Below are 20,440 nucleotides of genomic sequence, written 5' to 3' on the forward strand. Positions count from 1 at the left end.
TTGAGGTTTCAGCTATGAATGAAGAGTAAGTGTGTCCCGTGAATGGTTTCTAATGTTTTAGTTAACTTAAAACACCTTGGAGTCACCTGGGCCAACACTTGGTAAGGCAAGTGATCTCTAACCATGGAGATGCACTAGTTTACCCCTTGCGAGCTTCTGGTAGGTGACTTGAAGGTAGGATTTTCTAGAATAGCCAACACTTGGTAAGCTTTTGGACTCCTAGGAGACATCCATTAGTTACCTCTTGCGAGCTTTTGACGGGTAATCCAAGGTTAAAGATCACCTTGAATGTAAAGGCTAAGTGAGAGGCTCAAACCATTGCAAGTTGCATCATGAGAGAATTAAAGTTGAAATCCAATTGAGGATGCATTTGTGCAGCACCTGTTAGAGAATTGACTTTATGTTAATTCTCTAATGTGAGGAAGTGAACCAACTGACCGGAGCTATGATTTTGCATGAGGAACCTCCCCTGTACCTGAATCTCCAAGGAATGCTTTTTCTTCTTAAGTTATTTTCATCACTTGTTGTGTTGTTGATCTAAGTCCAAACTTTTTTCTACCAAAGTTTGTGTTTATTTCTTTAGCTAATCTTGAAATGAAACAGCACCAATTCACTTTGAATTGGTATCATTTTTAGCTTGAGTACCCTTCCCAGTGGAACGATCCTAGAGCCACTATGCTATAGTAGCTTTGTATTTGCTACCCTAGTTCATGGTGTTATAGGTTAAAAATTTTGTTGATTACACCCGCCATCAAGGAGCACCAGCTGGACATACATCAGCTGAGACACCAATTAGGCATGAATCATTTCCCAACATCTCCCTCGCGTCTTCCTCTTCCTTTATTTCTTTCTTTCCTTTTTCCATCTGTCTCCTACGCCAGTAAGCCACAAGCCTCTTATAGTATATATATATTATTAAAACAAATCTTAAAATACCATGCACATCCCTTTCTCTTAATAAATTAAAACCATTATTCTTAAATTCACATTTCGTAATTATAAACTATACCCAACTTATGATTTTCCACCTCACAAAAAAGACTACCGTATTCGTAATTTAATTTACTACAAGCTTGCTCTTCAAAAAGTATAATTTGACTATAATTCCGTGAAGCATTTTTACTTTAAAATTCACTTAAAATATGACATTATTAACTATTAAAAAAATTAAATTTCATACAAATATTAAATACATGAAATAATTTTTCGACAACCAAGAAGTTGAAATTTGTAATAGCCCTTAACCCATTAATTTTACCAATATTTATTTACCAATAAAAATTTAAGTAATATTCTAAAACTTAATTCCATAAATTAATTAGTCATTCAATTTATAAAAATCAATTTCTCAACCCTTTGGTATAACTTTTATTTAATTTACTTCATTTGTCAAATTATTCAATCGCATCAAAATTTCAAAAGTTAAATTCATAAAATTCAAATATAATTAATTTACCCTTTTTCATTTTCATTTTTTTCTAAATTCACATATCATAATTTACTCTTAATTAATTTCAATTCAACTCCAGTTAATGTTTTAATTCTATAAAGTTTAATTCCAATTATAAAATCAAATTGTTCGTTATAAAAATAAATTCATTTTTTACCAATTTTTTCTTATACGATTTTTTTTATAATTACTTGATAATAATTAAATTAATTCTCGTAACGTACTTAATATTCAAATTTTCAAAACCTAATCTCAATTATTGATGATTAAATTTTTCTCTAAATCTAAATTTAATTTCTGAAATTCCCACTTTTTGCATTTGACGTGGCAAATTTTTCAAACTATTGACTTTTGACCAACTTTTCCAAAATTTCTCCCAATAAATACTAACACGTAGATTTTTACCAATCTTTTTGACCATTTGACCATAATTTATGAAAGACATTATTCTCATAGAATTTGACGTGTCCTTAAAAACCCGGGTATTACATAGACTATCTCCGGAAACACTAGATCGACGTTTGATCACCATATTCAACGTTAGAGTAGGGCATCAGCTTCACAAGCATAGATCCGTTTTGCCAGAGGATTCGTCAACAATGAGTCATTTAGAGAATATCAGTAGATCATCGATTAATCTTGAGACATCTGTTCAAGGATTCCGGGAGCTTCAAGAGAACCATAGGAGCATCACACATTGATTCAGAGGTTTCCTTCACTACTTCTTCATTCATGATTTTGAAGCATCGCACCTATACAACGCCTTTGTTTTCAGTGCATCTTCACCATTGCTAGCATCTTCATTTGAGAGGAAGGTTCAGATTTTCATTTGTATCTTCATCACCGTTGATGTATTCGCCTCTGAAAGAGATTCTCTTCATCATCAGACATCTTCATCGAAGGAAATCACCACAGCGTTCAAGCGGCATGCAAGAGGTGGTCGAGGCTTACTTGGTGGGGTTGTTTGAAGAATCCATCACTATATGCAACACATCAGAAAGTCCTATACATCAGTTTCATTTAGTCGTCATAAAAAACTTCAGTAGTTCATCATCATCAAAGCCTGATCATCCATGCCATCAGCTTGAGAGAATCATTAGGCACACACATTAGTATCATTTTATTCAATTTTAAATTATCTTTCATATTTATTTTATTAGATTATAGAAATAGTGTCTTGGTATGGATGTAAGAAAGGTCACACTTGTTTGTTGTTTAATCATATATATGCTTAAAACGCGTTTTGATTCATAATTTAAAAATCTAATAGTATGTCTTCTTTTTTTAAGTTGTTTTCCAATAATTGATCCCATCAATAAACTAGGTTTTTGAATTGTTTTAGAAAAGAGATAATATATCATCAAATTATATTGCCCATAATTAACATTATATTTAGTTTATATTAATTCATCTTTTTCTTTCACTTCATAATTTTTGAATAGAAGTTATGTTAATTATAACTCAATTTAACATACTCCATGACAGTGACTTGACTTTATTTAGATGCACTTATATAACATATCAACTTGTCGATTGAATGCGTTCTACATGATAATTTACTTTTTTTTAGATATTCAACTGAAGAATGAAATAAATTACTATAGAAAATATATACAATGTAATTATTTTGTAAATGAATTATTGGAAAAATGATATGTGAACTAAGTAAAATAGAAAATAACTCTTGATGAATACTATTGTATGAAAGGATGTATGGTTATTTGTTCTTGTGAATATTTATTTATAAAAAGTCAAGTTGATGGTTGCATAAGGTAATTATACAATAGAATATATCAACAAGTTGTGTATAATTTGGAAATTATATGAAGTATTTTGGAAAATATGTTTGTTTAATTTGAAAAATCATATAAATAATCAAAATAATACAAAGACATAAGTTTTGTTCAAACATGCTAATAATTTTTTGCCAAAAGTATTCTAAAACTAAAATGACATGTTTTAAAACTCAATCACAATTGTGAAAAATTAAATGAAAAAAAAATAAAATACATCATGAAACTTTAATTTAGACCAGAAAAATTTTATTTTATTTAAGAAAACCATTGGAGAATTACATGACAATTGGCTTTAGATAAATTCTTTTAATGATTGATTCATGAAAATTCAATTTCACATATGCATACTTACAAATTTGAAAATTGATTTTACACTTCATTCATAACAAGATCAATCTTAGTCTCTTTTTATAATGTATCGCTTTTATATTTAAAACCTATCTTAGTCTCTTTTAAGTATAAAATTTCAATTTCTAAAAAAGAAAAATGCTATCCATTTTATTTGGTATGTAATTTTGAAAGGTTATAAAAAATGAATTTTGGTTAAAAATACATGTGAATTAAAATTCATAGTTTTAACTAATGGATTCATTATGTGTTGTAGTATGTGGCTCATATTTGATCGAAAAGACATGGGGGGGAATAGGCAAATATGGGAGCAAAATGGAGTGAGTGTTGGCATTTGCCATTTAGGCTTGTACTTCTTTAGTTGGGGGGTGCGGGGTGGGGGGACAGTGCCCCTTGCGATATGATTTAGGGGTATTTTTGGAATTTCATTCCTAAGGGTTAGTATAAATACCCTTTTTTATGTAACTCTAATTTTAACATAGTGAAAATCCTTTTTCATTGTTCTCGTGGACTTAGGCAATTAGCCGAATTACGTTAAATCTTCGTGTTCTTCTTTCTCGTTTTTCTATTTTTCGCCATTAATCGTTGCATGGATTCCAACAATTGGTATCGGAGCACCAGGTTTGATGTCTGGGAATTCTTCTGCGAAGTTCGATGTGGTCAAGTTCGATGGATCTGGGAATTTCGGCCTATGATAGAGGAGGGTTAAGGATCTGTTAGTGCAGCAAGGTATGGTGAAGGCGTTATACGGAAAGCAACCAGAAGGAATGAACGATATGGATTGGAAGGATCTAGAAGCGAAGGTTGCGGCAACGATCAGGCTTCGTTTGGAAGATGATGTGATGTACCATGTCATGGATGAGGAATCCCCGACGAAAATCTGGTTAAAATTGAAAAGTCGGTATATGTCTAAGTTGTTGACAAACAAGTTGTATCTTAAGCAGAAATTGTATGGTCTTAAGATGGCAGAGGGCTCAAATCTAAGCCAACATATCAATGTGTTCAATTAGATCATTAGTGATTTGAAGCGAATTGATGTGAAGTTCGAAGACGAAGACAAAGCGTTGATGTTACTGAATTCCCTTCCTACTTCTTCTACGTATGAAAATCTGGTTACAACTCTGATGTGGGGAAAAGAAACTCTTTGATTGAGAGAGTAATCAACAAAATTTATAACCTATATCACCATGCATTAGGATAGCCTTAGCTAGCATAGCATAGTGGCTCTAGGGTCATTCACTGGGAAGGGTTTTCAACTCACAACTGATTCCAATTCAGAGTTAAATTGGTGTTTTTCATTTCAAGGTTAGCTTAAGAAAACATAAAGATGTTTGAGTGAAAAAGGTTTGGTTTTAAACTAACCAAAAATAAAGTAAGGGAAATTACTTATGAAGAAAAACATTCCTTGGAGGTTTGGGTTCACAGGGGAGATTCCTCATGCAAAAACAGGGCTCCGGTCATTTGGTTCATTTCCTCGCATTAGAGAATTAACATATAGTCAATTCTCTAACGGTGCTGTACAGATGCATCCCTTTAATGGATTTCAGCTCTAATTCCCTCTCACTGATGCAACTTGCAATGGCTCGTGCCTCTCACCTAGCATTTGCCATTCAAGATGATCTTTAACTTTGGACTTCCCTTCTCAACTCGCAAGAAATAACTAATGGATGTCTCCTTAGAGTCAAAAAGCTTACCAAGTGTTGGCAATTCTAGAAAATCCTACCTTCAAGTCACTTCCCAAAAGCTTGCAAGAGGTGAACTAGTGCATCTCCATGGACGGAGATCACTTGCTTTACCAAGTGTTGGCTCAAGTGAATTGAAGGTGTTTTAAGTTAACTAAAAACATAGAAGTCATTTAAGGATCACACTTTCTCTTCATTAATGGTTGAAACCACAAAGCTATAAATTCTTGCACTTGGAACCTTTCCCGGCAACCTTAGCTCCAAGGAACTAAAAGTCTAGCCACTCATTCTCTGAGGAAACTTCCTTAGAGCTTGTTTGGCTAGTAAGGAAAATTAACGAGAAAACACAAATATATATATGAAAAGCAGAGCAAGTGCTCTGTAGATATATTACTTATACAAAAGGTTGTCTCTGAGAACAAGCTCCCCAAATGTTACATGATATATATATCCCCTTTCAAGAAGATTACAAAACTATATATATGGGGTTATTCACCCTTTGTTCTTGCTTAGAGACTAAGGAATCCTATGATAGGTGGGTTACAAGGAGAGTTTGGGTATTTAGACATCAAATATCTAAAGCAAAATATCCCAAAATATCTCAAAATGTCGGTCACAAATATCAGGAAGCTTCAGGAGAACACTGCAGCTGTGCATAGCTGTTGCACAGATGGCTGCGAAATGGATCAAGCGGATCACAAGTGTCTAACGCACCAAGCTGTCCGGAGAATCTGAATTGGCGGCTGCGGATGCTCTCCGAGTAAGCGCTATAAGATGATCCGGACATGTCTGTCCGGGGAAGTTGAAACGCCTCCTCTCCCATCGACCCAGGAGCCGGATGTGAAATATTCATATAAGGGTGGAATGACGGTGGACAGAATTCCGAATGTGAGACATTCGGAGAAGATGAAACGTCGCAAAGGGGGACCGTCTGCGTGTACAAGGTGTAGAGACCCCTCCTCCTGATGACACGGAGCGCGCATTGCTATCCGGAGCAACTTCATCCGATCCTCGGGAGGACATGCACCGCATGCTATCCGGAGCACTACATCCGGATTCCTCCAAGCGAACACATGGCGGTACTCCCCTATCCGGACTCCCTCAGGGAGAAGCACACGGCAATCGTGAGCATCACTTCCCGGATGATAGCTTATCCTATCTGGATATGTTGTCCGGATCATTGACTTAAAGTGAGCAAGCCTTTCTACAACCCACATTCCTCCGCCCTCCTATGGTGTGTCCGGACACCCTGTCCGGACATCTTTTGTCATGGATTCCAAAGAACTCTCCTCAATCTCTGATTGCTTTGGTGATCAAAAAGCTATCAAAACACCAAAACTTAACACAAATTTGATTAGAATTGATTGCAAGAGTCCTTAACATGCCAATTGAGTTAAAAGGTAATAACTACTACTCAAAAGTGTTTAAAAGAGTTAATTACAAGCTATTGAAATAGCACTTTTTGAGTAGTAATCAATAATTTCTTTGGGGACTTTAGACTATAACGGGCTTAGTTACAAGTCTACAAGTGGAGTAATGAAGGTGAGCATAGGTGCTATGACAGTGATGAAAGGGCAGAAACTAGCAGGAAATATTTTTAAACTGTTTGGTACCACAATTGTAGGTGAAGTTGCAACCGTAGAGTTTGAGTCATATAGTACAGTTTTATGGCATATGCGGTTAGGGCATATTAGTGAGCGTGGGATGATGGAGCTTCACAAGAGAAATCTATCGAAGGGTATCAAAACATGTAAACTTGATTTCTGCAAGTATTGTGTTTTTGGGAAACAGAATAAAGTGCAGTTCAAGACAGCCACACACAAGACAGAGGGGTTCTTGACTATGTTCATACAGACGTTTGGGGACCAGTAAGGGTAGCATCATTGGGAGGAAGTATGTATTTTGTGAGTTTTATTGACAATTACTCACGAAAGGTTTGGGTGTACTTCATGCGACACAAGTCAGAAACGTTTGCCAAGTTCAAGTTATGGAAAGCTAAAGTAGAAAACCAGACAGGGAGAAAGGTAAAATGCCTCAGGTTAGATAATGGTACTGAGTATACAGATTCAAAGTTCATGGAATTGTGTGAGCAGCATGGGATTAAGAGACACTTCACAATATGCAAGACACCATAGCAAAATGGTGTAGCAGAAAGGATGAATAGAACAATAGCTGAAAGAGCTTGATGTCTCAGATTGAATACGGGCCTTGAAAAGAAATTTTGGGCAGAAGCAATGAACATGGCATGTTACTTGATCAACAGGTCACCTAGAGCAGCATTAGATGGGAAAGTAGCAAAGGAGTATGGACAGGCACTCCAGTAGATTACTCCGATTTGAGAGTATTTGGGTGTCCAGCCTATGTGCATATTCCTAATGAGGAGATATCAAAGTTTGATGTGAAGTCTAGACAGTGTATTTTTTTGGGGTATTAGAAAGGGGTGAAAGGCTTCAAGCTCTGGGATCTAAAGGCAAATAAGGTGGTGATCAGTAGAAATGTGATTTTTGATGAGAAACCCATGTTACAATGTACTCAAAAATGAGAGAAACAAGAACCAGAAAGTTGCAGCAGTAATGAGAAGCTGATACAGGTGGAATTAGAGACCCATGCTATAAAGGATCATGCTCGGAATGCAGAGAAGTCTAGTTCAAAAGATCAGTAGCATCACAGTATAGCCATAGACAAATCCAAACGCACTATTAAGCCACCTACCAGGTATGGTTTTGAAGATTTGGTTTCTTATGCGTTGATTACTAGTAGCGGAGATCCTACTACCGTTCAAGAGGCTATACAAGGCCAAAAGAAAAGTAAATGGATGGGTGTTATGGTGGAGAAGATTCAGTCTTTGCATAAAAACTAGACATAGGATTTGGTGGAGCTTCCAGAGGGGAAGAGAGCAATAGGATGTAAATGGGTGTACAAGAAGAAAGAACAGTTTCAGAAAAAAAAATGGTGAAAAGTTCAAAGCTCGTTTAGTATGAAAGGGTTACTCACAGAGAAAATGGGTTGACTATGATGAGATCTTCTCCTCCGTGGTCAGACACACTTCCATCAGGACATTTTTGGGTTTGGTAGCACATTTTGACATGCAGTTTGAACAAATGGATGTAAAGACAACTTTTCTTCATGGTGATTTGGAGGAGTTGGTCTACATGGTACAACCAGAAGGGTTTATTCAACCTGGACAAGAACATTTGGTCTATAAATTGAGAAAATCACTTTATAGGTTGAAGCAATCTCCAAGGCAATGGTACAAATGTTTTGACTCCTATATGATCAAGATTGGCTACAAGATATGTGAGTATGATTGTTGTGTTTATGTAAAGAGCCTAGATGATGATTCATCATTTATTTTTCTATTACTCTATGTAGATGACATGCTAATTACTGCAAAGAATATGGTTAAGGTCAATAAGTTGAAGTCCTTGTTGAGTAAGGAGTTTGACATGAAAGACTTAGGTGTAGCCAAGAAGATTCTTGGAATGGAGATTCACAGGAATAGAGCTTCAGGGAGATTATGGTTATCTCAGTATAGCTATGTCAAAAGAGTATTGGAGAGGTTCAACATGGATGATGCAAAACCAGTAAGTACACCTTTAGCAAATCATTTTAGGTTGTCTACTAATCAATGTCCAAAGACAGATGATGAAGTGAAAGACATGTCAAAGGTTCCATATGCAAGTGCAGTGGGATGCTTGATGTATGCTATGGTTTGTACAAGACCAGATTTTACGCATGTTGTTAGTGTGGTGAGCAAGTTTCTATCAAATCCGAGAAGAATGCATTGGGATGTAGTCAAGTGGATTTTTAGATACTTAATGGGTACTACAAACTATGGCATCATGTTCAGCAAACAACAGAGTGATCCTTTAGTTAGAGGATATGTTGATGCAGACTATGCAGTTGACTTGGATGACAAGAGGTGTACCACAAGTTATGTATTCACCCTTGGTGGGGGACCTATTTGTTGGAAGTCTATGATACAGTCTTTAGTTGCACTATCTACTACTGAGTCAGAATATATGGCAATAGCTGAGGCTGCAAAGGAATCATTATGGCTTACAGGTTTGGTTAAGGAGTTGGGTATTCAGCAAGGTGGAGTTCAATTATATTGTGACAGTCAGAGTGCCATTTATTTGGAAAAGAACCAGGTGTATCATGCAAGAACTAAAGACATAGATGTGAGGTTTCATAAGGTCAAGGAATTGGTTTCTTTTGGTGAACTGTTACCTGAGAAGGTCCATACCTCTGAGAATGTAGTAGACATGTTGACAAAGCCTGTTACCACAAAAAGTTCAAGCATTGATTGAACTTAATTAATGTCTCCAATTGTTAAATAGGAGATATCCCAACCTATTGTCCCAAGTGGAGTTATAAGCTATGTTTCTTGTATTCTAAGGGGGGAGTGAATATTTGCCAAGGTGGAGATTGTCATAGTATGTGGCTCATATTTGAGTGAAAAGACATATGGAGAAAAAGAGGCAAATGTGGGAGTGAAACAGAGCGGAACGAAGCAAGGGTGACGACATTTGCCATTTAGGCTTGTATTTCTTTTGTTGTGGGGCGAACAATAGAGTGGGGGGTGCAGGGGGTGTTGCCCCCGACGTACGGTTCAGGGTTATTTTTGGAATTTCATTCCTAAGGGTTAGTATAAATACCCTTTTTATGTAACCCTAATTTTAACATAGTGAAAATCATCTTTCCTTGTTCCCATGGATGTAGGCAATTAGCCGAACCACATTAAATCTCCGTGTTCTTCTTTCTCGTTTTTCTATTTTTCACCATTAATCGTTGTACGAATTCTAACATTATGAATGGATTCTTTATTAATGGATTCATGTAGATCAAATGGGATTCAATAAATCCCTACATACAAAATTCTTTTTTTTTTTTTTTTTCAAAAATGAAGTTTTCCATTGACACTGTTGATAGCCCACTGCATATTTGAATTTGTAAATTATATTCTGACCATTTAATAACTCTTTAAATTTTTTCTAACTATACCATGGTATTCTAGACTCTTTGAAATTAATTTTACAATTTTATTTCATTCAAAAATGCTTTCTCAACTAAAGGATATAAATCATTCTTTCAGAATGTCCAAATTTCACTCTGTTTTTTATACTCAGTCTTGCTTTTCAGAATTAAATTATTAAACAATCTAATTAAAATCATTGAATATTTTTCCTTAATCTAGATTCCAAAATATAACTAAATAATTCTTGAAAAGAGAGATATGATTTTTTCTTCTCATACCCACTATACAAGAATTTTCTAGAGCTGAAAGGTGTTTATTTGTTTTTAAATATGTTATAAATGCAATACTACTTTGTGATTATTTTTCATTCAAAATAGACATGTTAGGCTAGTTTTATGAATTTTTTCATGATTATAGGATAACTCCAAGTTAATTAAAAATAATCAATTGTTGAATATTTTAGCAAAATGTCATGTTCTGAACCTACTGATATCATTTTGAAATCTAGTATTAAATAAAAGCTAGTTGATTAATTTGAAGAAAATTTTCATGATGAAATTCAACTTCTGGATATTTGCTTTAGATTTATTCTATATGATCTCCTGTTTTGACCATTTGTTGATATTTCCTATAAAGAGACCCACATGAGAATAAATTTGACATTGATTATATATAAGTTTAGTTTTTGATTCTTTTTAAAATTCATTACTATTATTTATGAATTAATTCCATCTCTATTAAAAAAAAAACATTTTAAGATGCTGAAACAGGTACGCAAACCTTTTCTTTACAATTTATTCAAATTAAAGCTTGTGATTGAATGCCATTTATTAGTGTCTACCGATTATGTTGAGATTGTATGACATTAGATATGATTAATTATGGAGTATGTGACTGCTTAGAGTGTAATATGATGTTATTGTTTGCTATCCTAACTTTCGTGTTTTCTGAAAGCATTTGAAATGCAAACCAAGTACGCCTTTCTCTATTAAATTAATAAATCGTGCTAATATGCCCATTTAGTTCATGTAAATCAACCAATTGATCTTCACAACTATTTCAACTTACTCAGTAGAGACCTAGTTTTTAGGGTTTAAAGGGGTGCTACAATTCTTCACTGTACCTTCCCTATAAGTAACCTATTCCTCAGACCTAGACTCAGATTTTCAAAGACAAGCCTTTCTAAAGGAGTCATTTTTTGAGGTTTTTCTTTCTTATTTTGTTTGCCTTTTAAAAAAATAAAACGAAAATAAGTGGTGACTCCATTATTTATAAAATTGGTTTTTTATAAACAAAAAATGAATTTCGTCATCAAGTGAGAATGCATGTGAAAATGCAGGATCACAAGTGGGCAAGGAAAAGTGGTCTCCATATGAAGCTCTATAGTTGCGGCTAACAAAAGGTCATGTCTATAAGTACTATATAATATTACATTTTGTAAATATCACCTTTATATATAGTAGTAGCTATCAGCAGCCCCATCTACATAGAGCCTTAAGTTAAGGAAAAAAACATGGTCATGCCCATAGTTTCACAACTTCTAGTTGCATATTTATAAGTGGTTGCACCCCCATAGCCAGACTTTGTCGCAATCTATTTTGCTTGCATCTAAATCTTCTAGTCGCAATTTTCCTACTTGTAGTCATAGGAATTTGGCCACAATTATGAACTTGTCTTCTTGTAGTGACAACAAAAGCTGGAAAATGTTGAACCCTTTATTCTAGTTTACTTTTTTTGAGATTCTTTTTATTTATTTATTTATTTATTTGAAACTATTAAATCCATTCTTTTTCTCTTTGAAGAATTTTTTATTTGTTTTGTTGATTTTTTTTCCATAGGTATTCATAGATGTTAAATGTGATACTTCCTTTCAAAATATGATGCATGTAAAAGCACTATATAATGCTTAAAAACCCTCTTATCCTTGAAAAGAGTGCAATGATGAGGATCATTGGCTAATCTCAACTTTGAATCTGTCTCCTAAACTGATAGCAAGAAAATGAAGGAAAAAGAAACCAGTGTCTTCAGACAAAGAATATCTAAGTGGTATACAAAGAGAAATAAACTACTACAGTTTTTCATGAGTTTTTTACCACATTTAAGAGCACCAGGTGAAACAACAATTCAACAAAACTAAAAAAAAAAAAAAAAAAAAAATTATTACCTCATTTGTACTTATATTGGCAAGTGGAAGCATAGAGTGATGAAACTAGGAGTGAAGATGTAGTCAATAAAGCATTAATTTATGATGTGAATACACTTTCAAGATGGCAAAAGTAATCGATTAATACATTATGCAATTATTTTTCAAGTGGTGAATTATTATTAAGTGAGTATGTTTGTATTAAAATTTGATCTTTAATGAATTAAAATATATACAAGTGATGAATTCCTACATTCCTCTTTCAATATTTATGATGTAAACAAGATTCCTTCATTTTTTTCTTTAATTTTGCAAATCTTAAAATTTTGTATCATAGTTTATGTCTAGAATTACAAGAAAAAATCTTGATCTAACTTGTCTTGTACTTAATACAATTTTCCATCATTTGGACTTCTAAGCACTCGTTAGGAAGAAATGAATGGCTATCATTGAAAAACCACCAAAAGTCCAATAGGAAACACTTAGAGGGGGTGAATGGGTGATTAAAAATTTTCAATAAATATTTATATGTTATACCCAAATTTTTATTTTACCCTTTGAAATGGCAAGGATATCTTAGATATCCAAAAGGGTTATACTTAAAATCTTTACTTATAAAATTCTGATTTTTATGTTTAATTGAAGCCCTGTGATTAGGGTTTTCAATTTCAATTCGAGAACTGGAAAATCAATTGTTAAAGTTATCAATTTTTTAGATTCTAAAACATTTAAAATTTATTTTGAATGACATAATATTTTAAATTCCAAAGGTAAGCATAGTATCTTAAATAATAGGAATAAAAATTAAAACCGAAAATAAATTTCAAGAATTATTAATATTCCAAATTAAAAAAAAAAAAAAGGTTTTCCTACCTAAAGCCTTAAGTTTAAATAATTTTAAAATAAAAATGAAAGGAAAAAAATGATGATCCTTTTCCATTAATTTATATTTTATAGAAATGAAAATATAAATACATATAGAGTCGTAAATGGGTAAAAGATCTTTCTTTTGAGGGGATTTCAAAAAATTATGGAATCCAATATCATAATCCCTGGCAAAATAATAAGGTTTCCATTCTCTAATTAAGATAAAGACAAATATGAAAACTCTCCAAGAGACTCCACATGAGATGACGTCATGTATTTATATTTTATAGAAATGCAAATATATATGCTAAGTCCTAAATGGGTAAAATGTCTTTTTTAAGAAAGAATATGGAATCCAAATACCACACACACACAGATACAATATTTGGATTCCACATCCCTTCCTAAAAAATATATTTTATATATATATAATCCAAATATGGTAGTGTCAAACAAGACAATAAGATTTCCCCTTCCTAATTAAGAGAAGGGCAAATATGAAAACTCTTTAAGGCAATCCATGTAAGATGACTTCATTTGAATCACTCCATCTAGAAGCCTATGTACAACTAAAAAAGTGAACGGATATGATGGGGAGTGAAATAGGAAATGCCCATATCATGACATATATGTGAAAAAATACATCTTGCAACTGCTATATAAAGGATTAGAAGGGATGAGGGTAGTCAAACTATGGGGATATGGGAAAGGTAGAAGAGTATTATGAAGCTAACAGTATGAGGGTGGTGGAATGAAATTGAAAAAAGAATGGTTTTCTTTTCTTTCCGACTCCCCTCACACCGTTGGTTTCATTTCACTCCTCCCTCTCCCTCCTTTCTCCCATTGAATCACATCATTCCTTACTTTATATTGTTATCTATTTCTTCACAAATTTTTTTATTTTGTTTTGACAATCTATGCTTAGGGGATTAATCAAAGTAATAAGCATGATTTATTGATTTGGTTAATTTATTTGATTTAGTACTTCCATGTAATACTAACTGTACACATCTTATATTTTATTTGTAGTAGTTCCCATTAAATAAATGAAACGCAATACAAGTGAATGCTTTAGTAATAGCATCTTTTTATTTCAGTTTGTGGTAAAAATTAAGTTATTTATAGAAATGGTTAATTAATAATGAACATTGCTTTAGTACTAGCTTAATTAATAATGAACATTGTTTAACAATCTATGTTTTACAACTTGTGTATAGGTACTTATTTTTGTGAAATAGTTTGGTTTATCTTTTTATTTAATTTAATTATTTTTATTTTTATTTTACCAATTTACTTGTATCATCAATAATATATATATATATATATATATATATATATATATATATATATATATATATATATATATGGCAAGACTCACAACAACAGTTCTCTTAAGTTTTCTAGTGTGTAGATTAGTAAATAATTTAAACAATCTGTGCAGAAAACTCATTATTCATCAAGTTGACTAGTAACTCATTCATTGCTTTGTTAATTTATGTTGATGACATTGTTATAGCAAGTAATGATCTAGAAGAAGTAGACACTCTCAAAAAATTTCTTGATAGTGGTTTTAAGCTTAAGCTTAAAGATTTGGGATAATTGGAATATTTTTTAGGGTTTGAAGTGGCTAGATCCAATAAGGGAATTTCTCTTAACCAACGAGGTTATGTTTTACAACTTCTGCCAAACATAGGTTATCCCTGAGTGTAAAACAAGAAAAACTCCTATGGATCTGAATGTCAAACTCTCATAGGACAAAGGAGAATTACTTGACCCATCTCAACACAGACAGATGATTGGAAAACTCTTGTATTTTACCATAACAAGGCTAGACTTATCTTATTATATGAATTGCCTAAGTCAGTTTCTTGTAAAGCCACAAGTACTTCATTTACAAGCAATTCACCGTGTACTTCAATATGTCAAGAGTATAGTAGGATAGGCGTAGACTCTCCATTTTGTCCCTTTAGCACATGTCTTTAAGTTCACTTCCAATGCTCCACAACAGCTCCTTGGTGGCCCATTGCTACTCATACTACTTACTTTTTTTTTTTAGCCACCTTAGAGACTTTGGTTGAAGGATTTATCTAACCCCCATTGTGACTCTTAGCAGCCCTACTTTAGACTTAGGTTTTTCCTTCCTTTTTAGGATAGATTTTAGGTGCACTTTTAGGATAGCACACTTAGGCATGTTTAGGTCACTTAGATAATGTTCTGATCACTTTAGGTCACTTAGGCACTGTCCTAAACACCCTAGGCCCACTTAGGTACATTTGGCCCATTAGGCACCACCTTAGGCCCACTTAGGCACTCTTGGCTCATTAGGCGCCATATTATGCCCACTACCTTAGGCACATCTAGGTTCACTTAGGCCCACTTAGGTTCACCTAAGCACACTTGGCCCACTTCATTCGCCTAAGCACACTAGAACACACCCTAGGTCACCTTTAGGCATTTTTTCATGGTTTGCATGGTTGCATAGCTCGTATTTTCTCATAGTTTCATGGCTCATATTTTTGCATGGTTAATTACATGGCTCGTATGGCTTGCATGTGGTTGATTTTTTTTTATTTTTTTTATTTTAGCTACGTGATATAAATTTTTTTTATTTTCAATTTCATGATATTTATTGTTTTTAATATTTATTTTATTTTTATTTTATTTTATCTTTATTTTATTTTTATTTTATCTTTATTTTATTTCTTGCATTAGGAAACGATTGCCAGATTTTTGGAAAGAGGATCACCAATGACAAAGAAAAGTCCAAGGCTGCAGATGGGGTGCAAATATTAAGGATATTCACGCACCAAAGGGATTCTAGTTCTAGAAGGAAAAAAGATTTAGAGGGGAAGGTGGAATTCTCCATATGGCTGCCCATAAGGTAGGAGAAGGTATCATTCACTCAAATATGGGAGGTTCAGATTTAAGTGGAAATATTAGAAAGGACTTCCCATGAGTGGTGTGGCTACCATGGTATAAAAAAAAATAAAATACACTATTATATTGAATTTTGGATATGAAAAGGAATTTGAAGTTGAGTGGAGTCTTATGGAAAGTGTGGCATTGATGTTTGAATATGGGAAGGAGACCTACACCACAAGGTTTAGTTTGAAAAAAAGGATTTACACGCATGGGACAGACTTGGACGGCAAAAAGGGGATTTATTTTGAAAGAAAATCTTAATAAGGAAATTTGACCCAGGACACCTAAGGGAAGGATAAAGATCATGGGAAATTTTTTTCACCCACATGGAAGAGGCATTGGGAGTCCATGGCAAGAGGAATCTTGTTTTGGGAAGAGTCCTCATTAAGGGAGGTAAGATCATGGCTTTAAGAAGGAATTTGGGTTGCATATAGAAAGTAGGCAGATCATGACTGAAGGTAAGAGGAAATGAGATTTTTATTTTAAAAAAAAAAAAAAGGCAGATCACGGTTGAGGGTAGAAAGAAAGGATTCGCTTTATCCAAATAAAAATGGAGACTCACGGATGGGAGAAAGGGGGGGAATTTCTCCACAGATCAAAAGGAGGGGCGGTACGCATTCATCATTAAAAATAAAAAAATAAAAAAATAAATAGAAGAAGGCAGCCACCACACATTCACCATTGAGCACTAGCACACACCATCAAGAGGGATCCACCATTAGAATTTGGTGAGGAATAAGGCCACGCACTCACGGGAAGGTACAACCAGCAGCATGCCATATATTCTAATCTTTCAACAGCCCATGCATGGACTCTTCCCCACGGGCTGCAATTGAAGACAGCCGCATACCACTATAATACGCACAAGCCTATAAGTGAAGGGAGCAGCAGCCACACCACCATAGAAGGCATTAGCGAGGGAGTAGCACACACAGCAGGCCGAAGACATTCAGAATGGGATTTTTGAGCGGACTACTTATTAAGGAAAGTGACACAAGACAAGAATAAGATTTAAATCTGGAAGTGATTTGCAGCAATCATCAAGCCCCAACAACAAATTTGGAAGTGATTTGCAGCAATCATCAAGCCGATTATCATGGCCTGAAATTGATGTAATTGTTTTATTTTTAGTAAAGCAAATCTGTAACTGTTGTACATGATATTTCCTTAGTTGTACAAATTCCTTAGATAGGTTTGTAAACGTCTGTATAAAGGTTTGCTAAACAGATCAATATATGTGTGTTGACATTTCCATTGTGAGCTTCAAATTATTTACTTTCCTATATGGTATCAGAGCTCCATTGTGAGCTTCAGATTATTTACTTTCCTATATGGTATCAGAGCGTCTCTCCAATGAGAATTTGATCCTAATGTCTTCCCCAACACAACCTACCTTCGAAATCCCCCTTGTTGTTTTTAACATCACAGCTCAGATCAATGAGAAACTCACACCTTCCTCTTTTCCCCAATGGAGAGCTCAGTTTGAGGCTCTCCTAATTGGCTATGATCTAATGGACTACGTTACTAGTGAATCCCGTTGCCCTTCCTCTGATGGCACCCCACCATCTATAGCCAAGAAACACCACTGGGTTAGGCAAGATAAATTAATTCTTAGTGCCATCTTTGCCTCTACTTCCCCAACCATTACCTCTCTTATTGCCACAGCAAAAACCTCCTATGATGCCTGGAAAAAATTATCCACCATGTATGCAAGTAAATCGCGTACAAGGGCCATGCAACTCAAGGAAGAACTCACCTTGATTCAGCGTGGAAACCGCCCAATTCTAGAGTACCTTCATGCCATTAAAGGCCTGGCTGATGAGATTGCACTCAACGACCACCCAATCTCCGACGACGACATCACTCTCTACGTCCTCAACGGGTTAGGACCCGAATTCCGTGAGATTGCTGCCCCTATTCGGGCAAGAGAAAAATCCCTTGCCTTTGAGGAGCTTCATGACCTCCTTATAGGGCATGAAAATTACCTGCACAGGATGGAGGCTGCTACCCAGTAGCTCGTGGCCGCTGCAAATTTCACAAGCCGACGCTCTGGCTTTTCTGCATCTCAGCAACAGAAAGCTTCTCACAAGGGAAATGGGTCTCCCCGTTCACTAGGCCAGTATCGGTTTTCCAGCTCAAATGGCCCATCTCGTGACCCACGCCGTTCCAACAATCAGGATTGATTCAACTCTAATCAGAGACGCTATCAGCCCAAATGCAAGTACTATGATCAAATGGGCCACACGGCCAAGGCCTACCCTCAATTAAATTCTTCTGCAATGACTGTTAATTGTGCAGGAACTTCTGATGGTCAAGAAAATAAATGGTTAATTGACTCTGCAGCCTCTCACAATATCACGGGAGATATAAAAAATTTATCAATTCACTCTGAGTATGATGGCACTGATGAAGTCCTTCTTGGTGATGGTACAGGTTTAGCGGTAACGCATATTGGTTCTTTAGCATTACCCACACCAAAAAAAATCTTTCATTTACATGATACTTTATGCGTTCCCAATATTCACAAATATCTCATTTCAGTTCATCATTTCACCAAGCAAAATGATGTTTTTCTTGAATTTCACCCTTTTTTTTCCTTGTGAAGGCACGATCCACGAGGGCGATACTACTAAGAGGTGCGTGTGAGAATGGCGTCTACATTTTTCCCAACTCCATGGTGGCTCCTTCTACTCCCAAAATGGTTGCTTATGTGCATGAATGGACTTCAATCGATGGATGGCACAAGCGTCTTGGACACCCATCGATTAAAGTTGTTCAAAATCTTGTTAATCTTTTTTCTCTTCCTCTGACAACAAATAAATTACCATTGTCATGTCCTTCCTATTCAATCAATAAAGCACATCAACAACCATTTGGCTCTACAAGTTTTCAAAGTCATTCTCCCCTTGAAATTATTTACAGTGATGTTTGGGATCCCGTGCATGTTACCGGTTTAAATGGTGAACGTTATTATCTTATTTTTGTGGATCATTACACCAAATATATATGGTTTTGCCCAATGTCCAAAAAATCTCTTGTTTCTACAGTCTTTCCACAGTTTAAATTACTTGTTGAAACAAGATTCAAGTGTTCCATAAAAAGCTTGTACTCGGACAATGGTGGCGAATTTTTGAGTTTAAAAAAATATTTGTCTGATCATGGCATAAGCCACTACACCACCGCCCCCCATACCCCCCAACAAAATGGTGTTTCCGAAAGACGTCACCGTCATCTTGTCGAAACGGGTCTCACCTTGCTTCACGATGCTTCTTTATCTCTTTCTTATTAGCCCCATGCCTTTCAAATAGCCACTTATCTCATAAATCGCCAACCAACCCCTCTTCTTAAACACAAGTCTCCATTTGAGGTTCTTTTTGGTCAAAGACCAAATTATCTCAAAATGAGAAAATTTGGTTGTTTATGCTACCCTCTCACAAGGCCATACAATACCCATAAATTACAACCAAAATCAATCCCTTGCATTTTTCTCGGCTATTCCCAAACACAGAATGCCTATAAATGTATGGATCCATTAACAAATCGGTTGTATATCTCACGGCATGTGACTTTTGATGAATTGCAGAGCCCATTCCTTTCAAAAACCAAGCACGGGCCATCTGCCGAAACCCACTTATTTTCCTCTGCTCCTCACATTTTCCTTCAACAGAACCCGTGCCCTAATTTCCTCTCCCCTCCTCCTTCCATTCCTGCGCCTCCATCTCGTCCCGATCGCTCCTCGCAGCCACCACCGAGCTCGGAACCTGCAGCTGCCATTCCTGCACCACCTCCAGGTATATCCCCATCTATCTCTCCTTCTTTTCATTGTGAATCGCATGACAATACCTGTGATATGAATCTGAACTTAGATGCTGGTATACATATGACTGTTCCGCATGCTTCTCTTTCAAATTCACTTGCATCTAGTTTAATTCCTGATTCACAATCTCCTGTACACACTGAACCCACTTCCCACCGAACCCATTCCATGACTACTAGATCTATGAACAACATCTTTAAACCTAAGCAATTACACACTGTGTCTAAGCACTATCTTCCATTACCTCTAGAACCAACATGCGTGACTCAAGCTGTATCTCACCCTGAATGGCGTGAAGCCATGTCTAGTGAATTGACTGCTCTCATGCGACATGGTACTTGGGATTTAATTCCTCCCCCCATCAATTGTCATCCAGTGGGTTGTAAGTGGGTGTTTAGAGTCAAAAGGAAAGCAGATGGCTCAGTTGATAAATTTAA

The 20,440-nt window shown here is 35.3% G+C and overlaps 1 protein-coding gene across 1 annotated transcript; it reads left to right on the top strand.

Annotated features, from left to right (window-relative positions):
- The first annotated feature begins 17,517 nt into the window (after nt 1-17,517).
- Nucleotides 17,518-18,201, top strand: LOC117915225. The gene has a single exon (XM_034830787.1). It carries the CDS (start codon nt 17,518-17,520, stop codon nt 18,199-18,201), a length of 684 nt encoding a protein of 227 aa, XP_034686678.1.
- The last annotated feature ends 2,239 nt before the right edge of the window (nt 18,202-20,440 follow it).

The sequence above is a fragment of the Vitis riparia genome, chromosome 5 (assembly GCF_004353265.1).
Source record: "Vitis riparia cultivar Riparia Gloire de Montpellier isolate 1030 chromosome 5, EGFV_Vit.rip_1.0, whole genome shotgun sequence".
Lineage (NCBI taxonomy): Eukaryota > Viridiplantae > Streptophyta > Magnoliopsida > Vitales > Vitaceae > Vitis > Vitis riparia.